This window comes from Oratosquilla oratoria, chromosome 1 (genome assembly GCF_046742065.1).
Source record: "Oratosquilla oratoria isolate Oo_2021 chromosome 1, ASM4674206v1, whole genome shotgun sequence".
Taxonomy (NCBI): domain Eukaryota; kingdom Metazoa; phylum Arthropoda; class Malacostraca; order Stomatopoda; family Squillidae; genus Oratosquilla; species Oratosquilla oratoria.
The window spans coordinates 35,027,728-35,045,949 of record NC_134777.1 but is presented as its reverse complement, the minus strand read 5'-3'; the positions used below and the strand labels follow the sequence as shown (position 1 = coordinate 35,045,949).

At 36.4% G+C, this 18,222-nt stretch overlaps 1 protein-coding gene across 1 annotated transcript in view; it reads left to right on the top strand.

Annotated features, from left to right (window-relative positions):
* Positions 1–18,222, top strand: part of LOC143030466 (alkylglycerol monooxygenase-like) — a 100,636-nt gene that overhangs the window by 71,765 nt on the left and 10,649 nt on the right. Inside the window, exons 5-6 of the mRNA XM_076193617.1 lie at positions 6,767–6,918; positions 7,739–7,867. Coding sequence (XP_076049732.1) covers positions 6,767–6,918; positions 7,739–7,867 — 281 coding nt within the window. The remainder of the gene's footprint in view (positions 1–6,766; positions 6,919–7,738; positions 7,868–18,222) is intronic.

Here is an 18,222-nt window from a genome sequence, read left to right as displayed (position 1 = left end):
ACGGGATGTAGGGATGACCCGTCATCCAGGAGGTGCCAAGATAAGAGGGAGGGAGGAGGGTGGAGGGGAGTGGAATATATAGGAAAGGGAATGGGTGGGAGTGGTTTCTATGCCTTTTTCTTTTTGGCTACCACCCATGTAGGGGGAAAAAGCCTTTGGTATATGTATGTATGTATGTATGCAACTTGCCGCCCCGGACTGTGATGCCAAATCTTAATGGAACTTTTACTACCAAACTTATTGCACGATGTAGTATTTTCTATGACAAAATATGCAATAAAATGAAAACTTTTGGATGCATGGCACGCGTTGATTAGTTTTCAAGAGACTAGACAGATTTGCGCAAGCACATGTGACAACACTGCCTAATGAAAGGGACACGCAGCCTTGTAGAAAACAGTTGTCTTTTTTGTTGTCCGTTGTCTTTTGTGCGATGCTCTTCCAGACAACGAACTATCTAACATCAATTTTGTAGAAGCTGTGGAGAAATACAAATGTTTGTATGACACATCACCACAGTACATCTCGAAGGATGAACAAAGCAAGGCATGGAACTACATAGCAGAGACGTTTTCCTCTATAGATATGTCCCCTGAATTTTTTTTATACATAGAGGTGTGTTGAGCGCCAATTAAAAGAATAATAAGCTCCTTATCTGATAATGCCAACTTGCACACGTGAACTGCCACCCTGAAACACATGGCGACGTGCTACCTTGGTCTGAAATCACCGTACCACTCGTCTCTTGTCAACTTACCTAAACACCTACGGAACATTACAGGTGTTAAAACGGAAGTTTTCAAAAGGGAACTTGACAAATTCCTGTCAACCCTACCAGATCAGCCGGGCATCCCAGGTTGTACAGCATCACGTCCAGCGAATTCCAACTCCATTATTGACCAGCTGGACTACAAACAACAAACTGAAAGGTGGCGGGAGCAACATCCCCTTGAGGCAGAAGCGCTTCAAGGTAAATTTGCCACCTACCACTTGCTACGTGCCACCTTGGTGTGAAAGCGGCCTAACAGTCAAAGAGAGGTACAAAACTGCTCGTCGCTGACGACGCTGGTCACCCTGTGGGGAATAGAGCCGGCCTGAGTGCAGGAAGCGTGAACGAGTGTTTTCTCTTAGTAGGCCTTGATGAACAAGTATCTCACCAAATAATGAAACAGTAATTTGCTTCGTATCCCAGGCCACTTTTATATATATATATATATATATATATATATATATATATATATATATATATATATATATATATATATATGTCTCTGTGTGTATATATATCTTTTTTATATGTTTTGTTTTAAGATAACTCAGCAAGGAAAAGAACCATATTACAATAATTTTTCTATGTTAGAATATCAAATAAATCAGTATACCCCTCACTTAAGGTTTTCTATGGTGTTACGGCACTTCCATTTTCTGTGGTTTCATGTTTTGATGTGTTTTATTTATCTTACAATGTACAGTTGCCCCAATTAGTTTTGCCGCAGTTTTAAAAATGTTTCGGACAACAATAGCAACTTGCCCAGTATTCTTTTTTATTACATTTTCGTGTCTGTTCATTTACATGCTTTTTTTTTTTATTCTTTTTTTTTTTTTTTTTTTTTTTTTTTTGCTAAATAGTAACTACCTTAAAAAATGTGACAAACAGCGAAATACTCAAAATGGTGTAGCAGACGACACATTTTTCTTGACTTACTAATGACATCTATCACTATCATTTGACAAGTAATACGATTAATATACGTTGCAGAGGAGAGAGAATGCAGGAATCCATTCACGTAGTGGTCGATGGTAGACTAACAATCAGCTTCAAGCTGTGAGTGGTGCTGAGTGCAGTGACAAACTAATCAAATCTAACTCGTATACTTATAAGTTATGTTATAACCCTATTATTAAATCAATTATTTTCATTTATTCAGCAGAGGGCTTGTGATCCAATTATGTTATGTATGATTGTAGGTTAAAGTTAAGGGATAGCGAGCAAAAAGTCAGGTAGAAAGTAAACTCTGAGCCTTGATGGGTGGCAGGGAGTACAACAGTTTCCCCCCATTACTATGTTAACCCCTTTTCCACTGTCCAAGTGGCGGATCTGTGTTTAGGCAACGTCCAGGGTCACTATGGGAAATTGGAGTGTTTAATCTTTGAAGAGTATGCTAAGATAAAAGGTAAATTTTGTAAGGTAGCCAGCCAATAGCCATACTGGCCCATATACAGTATCTACACTTGTTGCAGGCTTGCAGCATCTGACAGTGACTAAAATGGTCAATTACTTGTTTATTTTTATACTCTGTCTAATGCCTCTTTGAATAAGATAGATGCACATATGTGGAGGGATGAATAACATACTTGCACCTGTTTTATATACTAAATATTTAATATCTGAACAAATTTGGACGAGATCAAAAAACTCATTAGAAACAAGTTTTTTTTATAAAAAAAAAAACGCGATTAAAAAAAAAATTATTTCTTTTGCATCACAAGACTGTTTTTAAATTCGTGTATTGTTTTTGCACACACCACATTTTCATCTAACTTATTCCAAACATCTATTATCCTGTGGGGAAAGCTGTTCTTTTTTAGTTCTCTTGTATAACTGTCTTTCTTGATTTTCTTTCCATGTCCTCTTGTATCTCTACTATCCCATTTTATTAGATCCTCTCTATCAATAGTTTCTATGCCTTTCATGATTATATAAATAGTTATCAAGTCTCCTCTCTCTCTTCTTTGCTCTAGGTGTCTGTAGCTCAAGTTTTGCTAGTTTCTCTTTATACGATAGTTCTGAGAGTGTTGGTGCCAATTTCGTAATTGCTCTTTGTATTCTTTTAAGTTTTGTTATATATTTTTTGTACTTGGTGACCACGTCGTCGCTGCATACTCCAATCTTGGTCTTATCAAAGTGACCAGTATTTTCTTCACTATTTCTTTGTCCAGGTATGTAAATGCCACTTTGATTGTTTTATTAGATTATAAGTTTCTCCAAAATTTTTGTTTATATGTTTCTCGGGAGACATATTATTCATAATTATAAATTTAACGTTACATCTTGACCTTATTAACGCGGTGCCCAGAATAGGTAATTGTCGTCTAACTCACTTTCGATCGATTGGATATTGATATTCACACTGTTGAGCTTAGCTAATAAAATTTCAGTGTATGTATTGGAGTGGGTGATTACGAGTACATCGTCTACGTATCTTAACCATACAAGTATTTTGTGATACTATGTGGAGGAAAACTTGTCTTTTAGCATCTCCACAAAAACTGAAGCCATAACCGCATTGAGGGGCGACCCATCGCTAAACCTACATATTGGCGGTACTCTAATCCGTTAAATTAAAAAGCACCGAACCTAACGCACATGGGTAATCATTTCATGTAATAACGTTTGCACCCGTGTAATTCGTTATCATCGAACATTTCTAGGATCTCCTTTACTAGGCCTCCATCTATTGAAACGTTAGTAAAAAGATTCTTAACGTCGAAAATCACCAATTTCTTTACCCCAAAATTCACTACTTGTAGCCTCTCTTAGGTCTGTTGAGTTCCTAAGATGTGCTTGGGTCTGCCCAAAGCCGCGGAAAGAGGGGCGACAAACCTTGGCCAGACGATGCGATGCGACTGCCGATCCCATTCCTCTTAAAGAGTTGAAGAAAATGGACATCATCATTACCACAGATGACAAGGGAGGAGGCATCGTGATCCTAGACACCGACGACTACACAAGCAAGATGCTTGATCTCTTAGCCGACGGGAACATATTCTAGACCCGGGGTCCTCAACCTATTTTCACATATACCCCGTACTTATGCATTGCTATTCTTTAACCTCCTGAAGATGACTTCAACACTAAATTTAATCGTTTTGCATCCACTAACTGCTGGTGCCTTTCGGTTGGCGGCCCCACTTGTGAACCGCCGTGGACCAATAGGGTCTTATGGACCACAGGTTGAGAACCGCTGGTCTAGACAAACCCGCGGACAAACGGAAAAGGAGGCGGAGTTATTCAGTAAAGGAGCCAGATTCCTATTCAACAAGACTGAACGAATAAAACAGTTAACACATCTGTTGGAAGAAGCCCCTAGAACACTATCCATACTAGGTCTACCCAATATACACCAGCCAGATATCCCATAACAACCCATTACCTCTGGGTTCGGCAGTGTGTGTACGAGTATATATATATATGTATATGTATGTATATATATATATGTATATGTATGTATATATATATGTATATGTATATATATATATGTATATGTATATGCATACATGCATAAAGCTGTCCGTCGATTTCGACGATGACGTCACTCCATGCGAAGGAGTTGAAAGATGAAAGAAATTCAGCGTTGATGGGTCTTGCGGTGGCTGACGAGTCCAATGCGGGCGGCACATACACGTCCACAGATGTCACACACGTACTCTCCACCTGGGAGAGCTGGACGATGGCGCCTAGCTCGTCTTTCTTCAGCCACTCTGTCATAATTTTGGTTGAATGAGGTCATTCCCGTCTGGCAGGTCGCCTTCCACTCATCTCTGTCTTCAGTTAGTGTTTCTAGTTGCATAGGTTGGATGCCACACTTTTTCAAGTTAGCCTTCAAGCAGTCTTTGTACCGTTTGCGCTGCCCACCCACTGATCGTCGTCCTTCTGCGAGTTCTCCATATAAAATCTGCCTTGGGAGTCTATTTTCCGGCATTCTTGACACGTGTCCAATCCATCTGAGCTGTTTCCGCACGATCATAGCTTCAAGAGAATCTACACCCGCCCTCATTCGTATCTCCGTGTGAGGTATGCGGTGCCACCACTTGAGGCCAAGAATCTTCTGCAGGCAGCTTATGTGGAACCTCTCTAGCGTCTTGATGTGCCCTCGGTAAGGGACCCAGGTTTCACTTGAGTAGAGCAGAATAGAGAGACAGATTGATTTGTAAACTGCGATCTTTGTGCGTACAGTGAGGTCCCTACAAAGAAACACTCTCCCTGAGAGTTTTCCGAAATATGTGTGTGTGTGTGTGTGTGTGTGTGTGTGTGTGTGTGTGTGTGTGTGTGTGTGTGTGTGAGAGAGAGAGAGAGAGAGAGAGAGAGAGAGAGAGAGAGAGAGAGAGAGAGAGAGAGAGAGAGAGAGAGAGAGAGGCAGAGGGGAAAGCACACAAATAGAACGAGAGTTTATTCTTTAACTAGTTTCGCACTATGGTGCTTTCTGAAGAAGCACTATAATGTGAAACTAGTTAAAGAACTGTATGGTTAAGATACATAGACGATGTACTCGTGATCACCCACTCCAATACATACACTGAAATTTTATTAGCTAAGTTCAACAGTGTGAATATCAATATCCAATATACGGTCGAAAGTGAGTTAGACGACAATTACCTATTCTGGGCACCGCGTTAATAAGGTCAAGATGTAACGTTAAATTTATAATTTACAGGAAACCGACGAATAAAAATTAATTCATTTCTATAGTGCACATGATAGGAGGAAGAAGACTGGTGTGGTAATAGAGCTTTTTCTGAAAGCGTCTCGTATTTGAAGTGAGGAATTCTTAACGGAATAAATAAAATTGACAAAGTCGACATTTGAAAGACTCAAGTACCCTAAGGGATTACTTTGCACCCTGGAAGAGAAAACCCGTAATATCTCACTTGAGACATCCACCGGTGCGATAGTGAAGGATCTAGTAACAAGTAAGCCAGACGCAAGCAAAAATAAAATCAGTTTAGTCTATGAAATTCCGTGTGGCGGATGCGATCAAAAATACTTTGGTGAAACTAGTAGGGGCCTAGACACTAGGCTAAAAGAACATAAAGCAGATGTTAGACACCACAGGATAAGCAGTGCATTAGTTAATCATGTCGACGAACAAGGTCATTTACCGAAATGGGATGACACAAAAACAATCATGGATAGCCTCACCAGGCGAAAAGAAAGGTGGAGTCTTTATTTATCACCAACCAGAAAAACATTAATAAGAGGACTAGGGATTTGGTATGGGCTAAGGCAGCAGCACGCATCATTATCTTGGACAAAACGCATAGAGCCCTTGATCCAGGCGGACAACTCATCCCACGTAACGACCAGCAGGCGGATAATTCCTCCACCGACAGCGGTGACCGAACAGTGGACAACTCATCCCACCGGCAGGACGTGTTGAATGGTATTCAGGCAAGACACGTCGCCGCGTCCCTTTTTCTCCATCTTTTGTTATATATAAATTGGCTAGCTTTACTTCGAGCACTATTCCTCTGAAGAGGCCACTCAGGCGAAACTAGTTAAGCATAAAAGTATTTCTCTCACCCCGTGTTCCCCTTACCACCTATCCACATTCCTCACAATGTTCACACACATAATATGGTTTTCAAAATGAGTTTAAACTATGTGAAGGAAAGAATATGTTGAGTATGTGTTGATCTTCAATACATATTATCTAATTATAATTATTATATTAATGAAACACAAATTTGCCTATTTACTTTAGTACACGAAGGCTGTTCTTGAATAGGTCTCAAGAACAGGTCACTTCATTTATAAACAAGACACAGAGGCATGGCTTCATGAAAAGGTAAGACAGTCAAATGATTTGACTTTCAAATAATTTTGTCACAACATCTTCGTTCAAGGTAGCGTGCATTCCCAACCTGGCTAGCACACTAACTCATAACGTCACGTCGTCTCTATTTTCTTTGCCGAAATGAACAGACCTCTTCAGACCTTCTCTGCACCTTGAGGGAGAAATAACTAAGTAGGAGTTTCCTCTCACAGCAACAAACACGATCTACTTGGACAAAAACTATGGCGGAATTTTCATCATATGGGACCGAATATTTGGGACCTTCCAGGAATACGACCCAAAACGTACGACCAACTACGGAAACGTCAACTCACCTCAGACCATCGAATTGTTGTATAATCAGGTAATACAATTAATCTACCATCTTTCAGGTTTTAGGCAATTCACTCAAAGGATCTCAGTCGATCCTGCGTTTTCGGTTGGCAGCCCTGCTCACCCTTCCCCCGCTGAGTTGGCTGAAACCTCAAAATTCCTTAAAATATATTCATATTTCTTCACTTGACTCAGTGACTATATGAGTTACACGAATTTCATGTACATCTAGGGATGAAGCAGTCCTTGCTCAGTTATTTCAAAGCTTTCCATCTCGATAGTGCAAAGAAAGTAATTACGTATGCATGCATACATGTCACGCACATTTTTTGAATGTGCACAGAATACGAATATCCATAAAATATGCGGCACAATTGATGAATTCATGATTGGGTGTACAGGTAACAAATCCGTTAGAAATGCACACATTACCTAAGCGCCAGACGAAGTTGGGAAAAACTGACCTCTAACATGAGTAATACTGAGGTGTGGGAGAACCTAACCTCACATATTGCGAATCTTCATAATGTGTGAATATCTAATGGATTCGTTATCTGTGCGCCCAGGTGTTAATTCATTATTGGTGTTGCACATTTTAAGAATTTTTATAATCTGTGCAGATTTATGAAATGTGCGGGACATATGTATTTGCGTATGTACTTATGTGTGTGTGTGTGTGTGTGTGTGTGTGTGTGTGTGTGTATGTATGTATGTATGTATGTATGTAGTTATGTATGTATGGACAGTACATGGGTCTGTCTTCTTAATTCTAAAAAAGGAGTTAATGGATAATATGATGATGCTCTATGGATATTTCCCAAACTATGTATATTTCCTATGTTTTGTTGCAGTATTACTACATTCTGGGCATAGAAGGTAAAGCCCGGAAGATGTCGTCGCTCAAAGATTATTTGATGACATTCATAAAGGGACCCTCCTGGTTACCTGGGGCGCCATGGCTCGGAAACAGGGACCCTAACGTAAGTAAAAATAAATAAATAAATAAATAAAAAATAAAGTTAAATCTATATATATATATATATATATATATATATATATATATATAGATATATATTATATATATATATATATATATATATATATATATATATATATATATATATATATATATATATACACATATATATGTTAGGTGATTATTCTCGAACTACTCCTAGGTTTTTGCAGATAGACCCCTATAATAACCATATATATTCTGAAACTTTATAACCCAAGGTACTTGGAAAGCTATCCCTCATTTGTCTGTCTGTCTGTTTATTTGTTTGTTTGTTTGTTCAGGAACTCCTACGGTTTTGCATATAGACCCCCATAACCATATATATTCTGATATCCTATCCCTCCAGGTACTTGGATAACTATATTTCATTTTAAAAAAATATATATATTTTGGTTAGGGTTAAGAGTTAAAGTTAAGTGGGGTATGGCTAGATTAGAGATTATTCACGAACTCTTCCTAGGTTTTTGCAGATAGACACTATAACCATATATATTCTGAAATCTTATAACCCAAGGTACTTGAATTACTATCTTTCATTTGTCTGTCAATTTGTTTGTTTGTTTGTTTGTATGTTCAAGAACTCCTCCTAGGGTTTTGCAGATAGACCCTCATAACCATATATATTCCGATACCCTATCACTCCAGGTACTTGGATAACTATGTTTCACTTAAAAATATATATTTTGGTTAGGGTTAAGGGTTAAAGTTAGGTGGGATATGGTTAGGTTAGGGATGATTCACGAACTCGCAGCAACGCGCGGGTAATTTGGCTAGTATACATATATACATGTACATATATATGTGTATATATATATATACATATATATATATATATATATATATATATACAGGGTGGGGCGCGGAAACTTCCCGATTTGGGGATTGAATTATAAAGTGTTTACTCTTCACAATTCTTTATTCTACTTTTATGTCTGTCACACAACATGGGAGATTTACTTTTACACAGTTCTAAAAAAAATATCTATTAAATGTCCACCTCCATTGTCAATACACTGATTTAGACGATTTCGGAAGCTTTGGTCTACTCTCTCTAGCATGGTGAGCAGTATATTGGCTATTTGAGTGCGGATGGCATTCTGTAGGTCTTCCAGGGTCTATGGACGGTCGTTATAAACCATGGATTTGAGATAACCCCACAGGAAATAATCATAGGAGCCTAAATCAGGCGAGCGCGCTGATTTCCCTGAGAGGCGATTTAAACTGGCCAGCGCGCTCAACTGATTTAGCCCCCTGTGATTATTTCCTGTGGGATTATCTCAAGTCCATGGTTTATAACGACCGTCCACAGACCCTGGAAGACCTACAGAATGCCATCCGCACTCAAATAGCCAATATACTGCTCACCATGCTAGAGAGAGTAAACCAAAGCTTCCGAAATCGTCTGAATCAGTGTATTGACAATGGAGGTGGACATTTAAAAGATATTGTTTTTAGAACTGTGTAAAAGTAAATCTCCCATGTTGTGTGACAGACATAAAAGTAGAATAAAGAATTGTGAAGTGTAAACACTTTATAATTCAATCCCCAAATCGGGAAGTTTCCGCGCCCCACCCTGTATATACATATATACACACACACATATATATATATATGCATATACACATACATACACATACACACACACACACACACACACATATATATATATATATATATATATATATATGTATGTATATATATATATATTATATATATATACATACATGTATATATACATATACATATATGTATGTATATATATATATGTATATATATATACATATATATATATACATACATATATACATATATATATACATATATATATATATATATATATATATATATATGTGTGTATACATATACATATGTATGTATATAAACATACACACACACACACATATATATAGATATATATATATATACATATATATACATATATACATACACACACATATTTGTATACATATATATACCGCATATACATATGTGTGTATATATATATATATATATAATACTATACACACAAACACACACACACACACACACACACACACACACACACACACACACACACACACACACACGTTGGATTGACAGCGAAGATTGGAACTCCGGGAAATACGCAATCTTCGTGGATTTCAGCGAAGAGGACTTGTGTTCTATTAGTAGGGAAGGGGAAAGCTCGTGGTATAGTGGGCAGGTGAAGAAAAAGGAGAAGGGGAGACATTATTGAGGAAAATGGAGGAAAATGAGGAAGGGGAGGAACGGGCCTTGGACGTCAGAAGGGGTGTAAACAAAAGGTGTGCAGATCACACAGACGAGATCGAACAGGTGAGTGGAGGTATTAAAAGTAGGAATATAGATAATATCAGGTCAATGGAAAGAGGAGATGGTTACTTCTATGGATTTAATGAGGAGATGACAACCTCCACCGACTAGTAAATCTAGAGGAGAAACTAACAAAAATGAACGAAGCATGGGAGGTTAGGTTTAGCCAACTAGCACTAGTTACACAACGAGCTGATATATTGGAAGAGCTTAAGAAGGAGAATCAAAACCTAACTAAAGAAATAGAAGAATAGAAAAGACAGTTGAAGAGAAGTAAAGGATGAGAATGAGGAATTAAAGAGGAATAATAAAGACAATAAAGAGTCCATAGCATAAGGGGTAAGTGGTTGGGGAAAAAAAGTCCAAGAGAATAACAAAATTGAAATAAGAGATATAGTGACACAACAGATGAGAGACCAAACTAAGGACACTGTTATTAAAATGATGAGAGAGAAGTAAAATATAGTAAGAGACTTAGCAGATAAAAAGAAATATATGATTATATTAGGAATGGAAGAGAGGCATTATCCAAATAGAACTACAGGAGTAAAGGAGGAGAAGGAAAAGTAAACAAGGTATTAAAAGTAATTCAAGAAGATGAACAAGAAATAGGGAAAGAAATTGAAGAAATATATAGACTAGGGAAATACAATATAGACAAGACCAAACCAATTAAGGTTAAAGTCGGGTCTCACAAACGACAGCAGAGAATATCTAATCAAAAAACAGGGAAACTAGTAAAAAGTGATCAGATAAACAGGTATGGATAAAAAGAGAGATGAATAAAGAGGAAAGAGAGGATGAGAAAACAAAAAGAATAGAAACCAAGGGAAAAAACGAGAAAAGAACAGAATCAGACAAAGAGAAATTCTATTGGAGAGTAGTGGATATGATATGAAGGTGAGGAAATGGTTCATAGCAGAGAAAAACGGAAGGGAAACAGAAAACACGATGGAGGTAACAGAAACTTAAAAGTGTCTTTCACAAATATAGATGGCTTAATAACAGGTTTGAACAAACTGAATGATTACCTGAAAGAAAAAGAACCGGGCATAATGGGAATTGTAGAGACAAAATTGAAAAGTCCACTACCACCCAACAGTGTAGGATATGACGCACATAATTATTGGATTAGAAACAGAGAAGTAAAACAAGGAGGTGGTATTATGTTCCTGACTAAGAAGGATATAAATGTGAGGAATGTTACATATGGAAAGAATAGAATAGAGATGATTATGATGGAAATAGAGGACAGGGACAAGAAGAGCAGGAAGTTTGTGGTAAATTATGTGCCTCCTAAAACGGCTTCGTGGGAAGAGAGAGAACACAAAATCATGTTAGAAGATACAAGGATAATACTAAATAAGAAAATGGAAGATGGAGGAAGAATAGTTATAATGGGTGACATTAATTGTAAAGAAATCTACTGGGAAGAGATGACAGTGAAGGGTGGAGACGACCTATGGGGAAATGCACTACTTGATATGATTATAGAATATAAAATGACGCAATATATACAAGAGAATACTAGGTATATAAATGAAGAAGAACCATCGATACTGGACCTAATAATCACATCAGAACCCAAAATAGTGGACAAGATTGAATATAAGACACCAATAAGTAAAAGTGACCACATATTAGTTGAACTGGAAACGAGGAAAAATACATGGAAAAAACGAACAATATAGAAAGGGAAGATTGCTGTATGAATTTTTTTTTTACAAAATAAGAGGGTTTTTTTTTTTAAGCAGACTGGGAAAGGATACACAATGAGGAAACAGCAGTAGAAGAGAAATGGAATATTTTGACAAAAATTATAAAGGAGTGGAAAAGTATGTCCCAAGAAAAAAAAAAAAAAAAGGATAGGTAAAGTGTTGGTACAACAAAGGATGTAGGGAGTTAATATACAAAAGGGATAAAGCTTGGATAAAATGGAAGAAATACAAAAGACCTGAAAAATTGAAAATATATACTAGTTATAGAAATGAACAAACACAAGTGTGCAGACAAGAAAAGAGAAAATGCAAAAAAGATGTCATAGAAAATGTAAAGATCAACCAAAACTATTTTATAGATTTGTAAACAACAACTTGAAAAACAAACAAGAATTAGTGAAACTACGACAAGGAGGAATTGAATACAAGGAGGAAATAGATATGGCAGAAATTATGAACAAGCATTTTAAATCAGTGTTTACGAGGGAGATGCCGAGTGGGAGGAGAAAGTCCCCACTATGAAAGAGATAGAAGTAACAAGGAATGAAATATTGAATCACTTGAGTAATCTTGATGTCAGAAAATCGCATGGACCAGAGGAAATGGCAAACTGGATTTTGGGAGAATCAGGAATGAACTAACAGACAAAATACATAGTCTAATAGGCAGTTCATTGAAAGAAGGAAAAGTTCCAGAAGATTGGAAAAGAGCAAATATAGTACCAATATATAAAGGGGAAACAAGGAAGACCCTACTAACTATAGACCGGTCTCTCTTACAAGTACAGTAGCTAAAATTTGTGAAAGAATTATCAAAATTAGATGAGTAAGGCATTTGGAAAACAACGTACTAAATCCAAGGCAATTTGGATTTAGACAAGGACGATCATGCATCACAAACTTGATGTCTTTCTATTCAAGGCTAATAGATGTAATACAAGAAAGAGATGGATGGGCTGATTGTGCATTTCTAGACCTGAAAAAAGCTTTTGAGAAGGTGCCACATAAGAAGTTGCTAAAGAAATTAGAAACTGCAGAAGGGATACAGGGCAAACTGCTGAAGTGGATGGGAAACTTCTTGCATGAAAGAAAAATGAGAGTGGTGATATGAAACAAACATTCTAAATGGGATGAAGTGATTAGTGGAGTTCCGCAAGGAATAGTTTTGGCCCCAATTATGTTTGCTACATATATTAATGATATGGATAAAGGAATTGAAAGTTATAAGAGCTTCTTTGCGAATGATGCAAAATTGTTGAAAAAAATTGAACACTGTAAAAGATTGTAAGTCCCTGTAGAGTGATCTCAATAAAGTATGGGAATGGAGCAAAAAGTGGGAGATGGAATTCAATATTAAAAAGTGTAGCATAATGGAATTTGGAGGAAGCAAAAAACGAATAGTGGGATCATATAAAATGGGTGAGGAAGAAAATAAAAGTGGAAAATGAGAAGGACCTTGGAGTCATTATTATGAATAATATGTCCCCTGAGAAACATATAAACAATTTTTTTGGAGAAACTTATAATTTATTAAGAACAATCAAAGTAGCATTTACATACCTGGACTAAGAAATGGTGAAGAAAATACTAGTCACTTTTATTGGAGTATGCAGCGACGACGTGGTCACCAAGTACAAAAAAAAATTATAATAAAATTGAAAGAATACAAAAAGCAATCACAAAATTGGCACCAACGCTCTCAGAACTATCATATGAGGAGAGACTAATAAACTTGAGCTAAGGACATTAGAGCAAAGAAGAGAGGAGACTTAATAACTATTTATAGAATCATAATAGGCATAGAAACTATTGATAGAGAGGATCTAATAAAATGGGATAGTAGAGATACAAGAGGACACGGAAAGAAAAAATAGAGAGAGAGAGAAAATTATAGAACAGACCCACAGGATAATAGACGTTTGAAACAAATTAGATGAAAATGTGGTGTGTGCAAAAACGATACACGAATATAAAAACAGTCTAGATAAAACGAGAGATGAAGACGGGACACACACACACACACATACACACACACACACAAACACACACACACACACACACACACACACACACACACACACACACACACACACACACACTTTAGTCAGATGGACGGCGAAGATTGGAGTTCTGAAGAAAAAGTGAAATTTTCGTGGATCTCAACGCAAAGGAAGTACCTTATTGTATTTACAGGGAAGGGGAAAGCTCGTGGTGTAGTGGGAAAGTGAGGAAAAAGGAGAAGGGGAGGGATTACTGCGGGAAATGGAAGGAAATGAATAAGGGGAGCACTTGGTCCAGGAGGCCAGGCGTCTTGTAAACAAGCGAAGGACCGATGATTTTGGTGAAGGGATTAACAAAAATGTAAAGATTAGAAATATAGATAAGAGCACCACAATGGTAGGTGAGGATAATAATTTCCAGGGACTTAATGAGGGTGGGGGATACCAACCTCCCCCGATTAGCAAGACCAGAGGAAAAACTTGAGAAAATGACCGAACATTGGGAGAAGAGGTTCGGTAAAATGGCAGAGATTGCGCAGAGAGTTGAAAAATTGGAAGAACTAGAGAAGGTGAACAAAAACTTAACTAAAGAAATAGAAGAATTAAAAAGACAGTTAAAAGAAGTAAAAGAGGAGAATGAGGAATTAAAGAGGAATAATAAAGACAATAAAGAGGCTATAGCAAAAGAAGCACAGGGTTGGAAAAAAATCCAAGAAAATAGTAGAGTTGCATTTACTGACATAATTAAACGGCAAATGAAAGAACAAACTGAAGACTCAGTTATTAAAGTGATGAGACAGAAGGAGAATATAGTAAGAGACTTAGCAGATAAAAAGAAATGTATAATTATATTAGGAATGGAAAAGAAATATAACCTAGATAGAACCACAAGAATCAATGAGGAAAAAGAAAAAGTAAACAGTTTATTAGAATTAGTTCAGGAATATCAACCTGAAATCATGAAACAAATTGAAGAGATGTATAGACTCGGAAAGTATAGTACAGATAAGACCAGAACAATTAAGATTAAATTCAGGTCACAAACGACGGCAGAGAATATCTTAGCAAAAACAGGGAAACTAGCAGCAAGTGAACAATATAAAAAGGTATGGATAAAAAGAGAAATGAATAAAGAGGAAAGAGAGGAGGAAAAAATGAAAAGACATGAAGCTAAGGAAAAAAACGAGAACAGAACAGAGTCAGAAAAAGAGAAATTCTATTGGAGAGTAGTGAATATGAAAGTAAGGAAATACGACATACTAGAGAAAAACAAAAGGGAAACAGAGAATACAATGGAAGTGGCAGAAAACTAAAAGTGTCTTACACAAATATAGATGGATAAATAACAGGATTGAATGAGCTGAATGATTATATGAAGGAAAAAGAACCGGACATAATGGGAATTGTAGAAACGAAATTAAAAGATCCACTACCACCCAACAGTGTAGGACATGATGCATATAATTATTGGATTAGAAACAGAGAGACAAAACAAGGGGGTGGAGTTATGTTCATGACTAAGAAGGATAACGTGAGGTGTGTCACATATGGAGAGAATACAATAGAGATGATTATGATCAAAGTGGAAGACAGAGATAAGAAGAGCAGAAAGTTTGTGATAAATTATGTACCTCTAAAAACAGCCTCGTGGGAAGAAAGTGAACATATAAGTATGTTAGCAGACACAAGGATAACATTAAAAGTCTTCATCCATTTAAGCAGTTTGCTCTGTATTCCTCCTTCAGTTTCTAATTTCTTAAGCAACTTCTTATGTGGTACTTTGTCAAAAGCTTTTTTTAGGTCTAGAAATGCACAATCAACCCATCCACCTCTTTCTTGTATTATATCTATTAGCCTTGAATAGAAATATATTAAATTGGTGACGCATGATCGTCCTTGTCTGAATCCAAATTGCCTTGGATGTAGCACGTTTTTTTTTTTTCTGAATATTTTACCCATCTACTTTTGACAATTCTTTCACAAATTTTTGCTATTGTACTTGTTAGAGAGACTGGTCTATAGTTGGTAGGGTCTTCTTTATTTCCCCCTTTATATATAGGTACTATTTTTGCTTTTTTCCAATCTTCTGGAACTTTTCCTTCTTTCAAGGAACTGTTTATTATGCTATGTATTTTGTCTACCAGTTCATTCCTGCATTCTTTCAAAAGACAGTTTGCTATTTCATCTGGTCCATGCGATTTTCTGACATCAAGATTACTCAAGTGTTTCATTATTTCATTCTTTGTTGCTTCTATTTCTTTCATAGGGGGGACTTTCCCTTTCCATTCGATCTCTTCAGGTTGTATGTTCTCCCTTGTAAACACTGATTTAAAATGCTTGTTCATAATTTCCGCCATTTCTATTTCCTCTGTGTATTCAACTCCTCCTTGTCTTAATTTCTCCAAATCTTGTTTGTTTTTCAGTTTGTTGTTTACAAATCTGTAAAATAATTTTGGTTGATCTTTACATTTTTCTATGACATCTTTTTCATATTTTCTCTTTTCCTCTCTGCACACTTGTACATATTCATTTCTATAACAAGTATATATCTTCCATTTTTCAGGTCTTTTGTCTTTCTTCTATTTGGTCCAGGCTTTATCTCTTTTGTCTTTTAACTCCCTACAACTTTTGTTGTACCAGCACTTTACATATTCTTTTTCTTGTTTTTGTCTTGGGACATATTTTTCCACTCCTTTTTTATAATTTTTTTGTCAAAATATTCCATTTCTCTTCCACTGTTGTTTCTTCTTTGTATATTCCTTCCCAGTTTTCTTTTTGAAAGAATTCTCTTATTATATCAAAGTTTGTTTTTTCATACATCATTCTTCCTTTTCTATATTGTTCATTTCTTTTCACGTATTTTTCCTCGTTTAGTTCCAGTTCAATCAATATGTGGTCATTTTTACTTATTGCTGTCTTATATTCAATCTTTTCCACTAGTCTCGATGGTTCTTCTTCATTTCTATACCTAGTGTTCTCTTGCATCCACTGTGTCATTGTATGGTCAATAATCATCTCGAGTAGAACATTTCCCCATGTGTCGTCTCCACCCTTTACTGTCATCTCTTCCCAGCAGACTTCTTTGCAATTAAAGTCGCCTATTATAACTATTCTTCCTCCATCTTCCATTATCTTATTTAATTTTTTCCTTGTGTCTTCTAACATACTTTTATGTTCACTCTCTTCCCACGAGGCTGTTTTTGGAGACACATAATTTATCACAAACTTTCTGCTCTTCTTATCTCTGTCTTCCACTTTGATCATAATCATCTCTACTCTATTCTTTCCATATGTGACACACCTCACGTTTATATCCTTCTTAGTCAGGAACATAACTCCACCCCCTTGTTTTGTCTCTCTGTTTCTAATCCAATAATTATATGCATCATGTCCTACACTGTTGGGTGGTAGTGGACCTTTTAATTTCGTTTCTACAATTCCCATTATGTCCGGTTCTTTTTCCTTCAGATAATCATTCAGCTCATTCAATCATGTTATTAATACATCTATATTTGTGTAAGACACTTTTAGTTTTCTGCCACTTCCATTGTATTCTCTGTTTCCCCTTTGTTTTTCTCTAGTATGTCGTATTTCCTTACTTTCATATTCACTACTCGCCAATAGAATTTCTCTTTTTCTGACTCTGTTCTGTTCTCGTTTTTTTTTTCTTAGCTTCATGTCTTTTCATTCTTTCCTCCTCTCTTTCCTTTTTATTCATTTCTCTTTTTATCCATACCTTTTTATATTGTTCACTTGCTGCTAGTTTCCCTGTTTTTGCTAAGATATTCTCTGCCGTCGTTTGTGACCTGAATTTAATCTTAATTGGTCTGGTCTTATCTGTACTATATTTTCCGAGTCTATACATCTCTTCAATTTGTTTCATGATTTCAGGTTCATCTTCCTGAACTAATTCTAGTAAACTGCTTACTTTTTCTTTTTCCTCGTTGATTCTTGTGGTTCTATTTAGGTTATGTTTCTCTTCCATTCCTAATATAATTATACATTTCTTTTTATCTGCTTAGTCTCTTACTATGTTCTCCTTCTGTCTCATCACTTTAATAACTGAGTCTTCAGTTTGTTTTTTCATTTGCCGTTTAATTATGTCAGTAAATGCAACTCCACTGTTTTCTTGGATTTTTTTCCAACCCTGTGCTTCTTTTGCTATGGCCTCTTTATTGTCTTTATTATTCCTCTTTAATTCCTCATTCTCCTCTTTTACTTCTTTTAACTGTCTTTTTAATTCTTCTATTTCTTTAGTTAAGTTTTTGT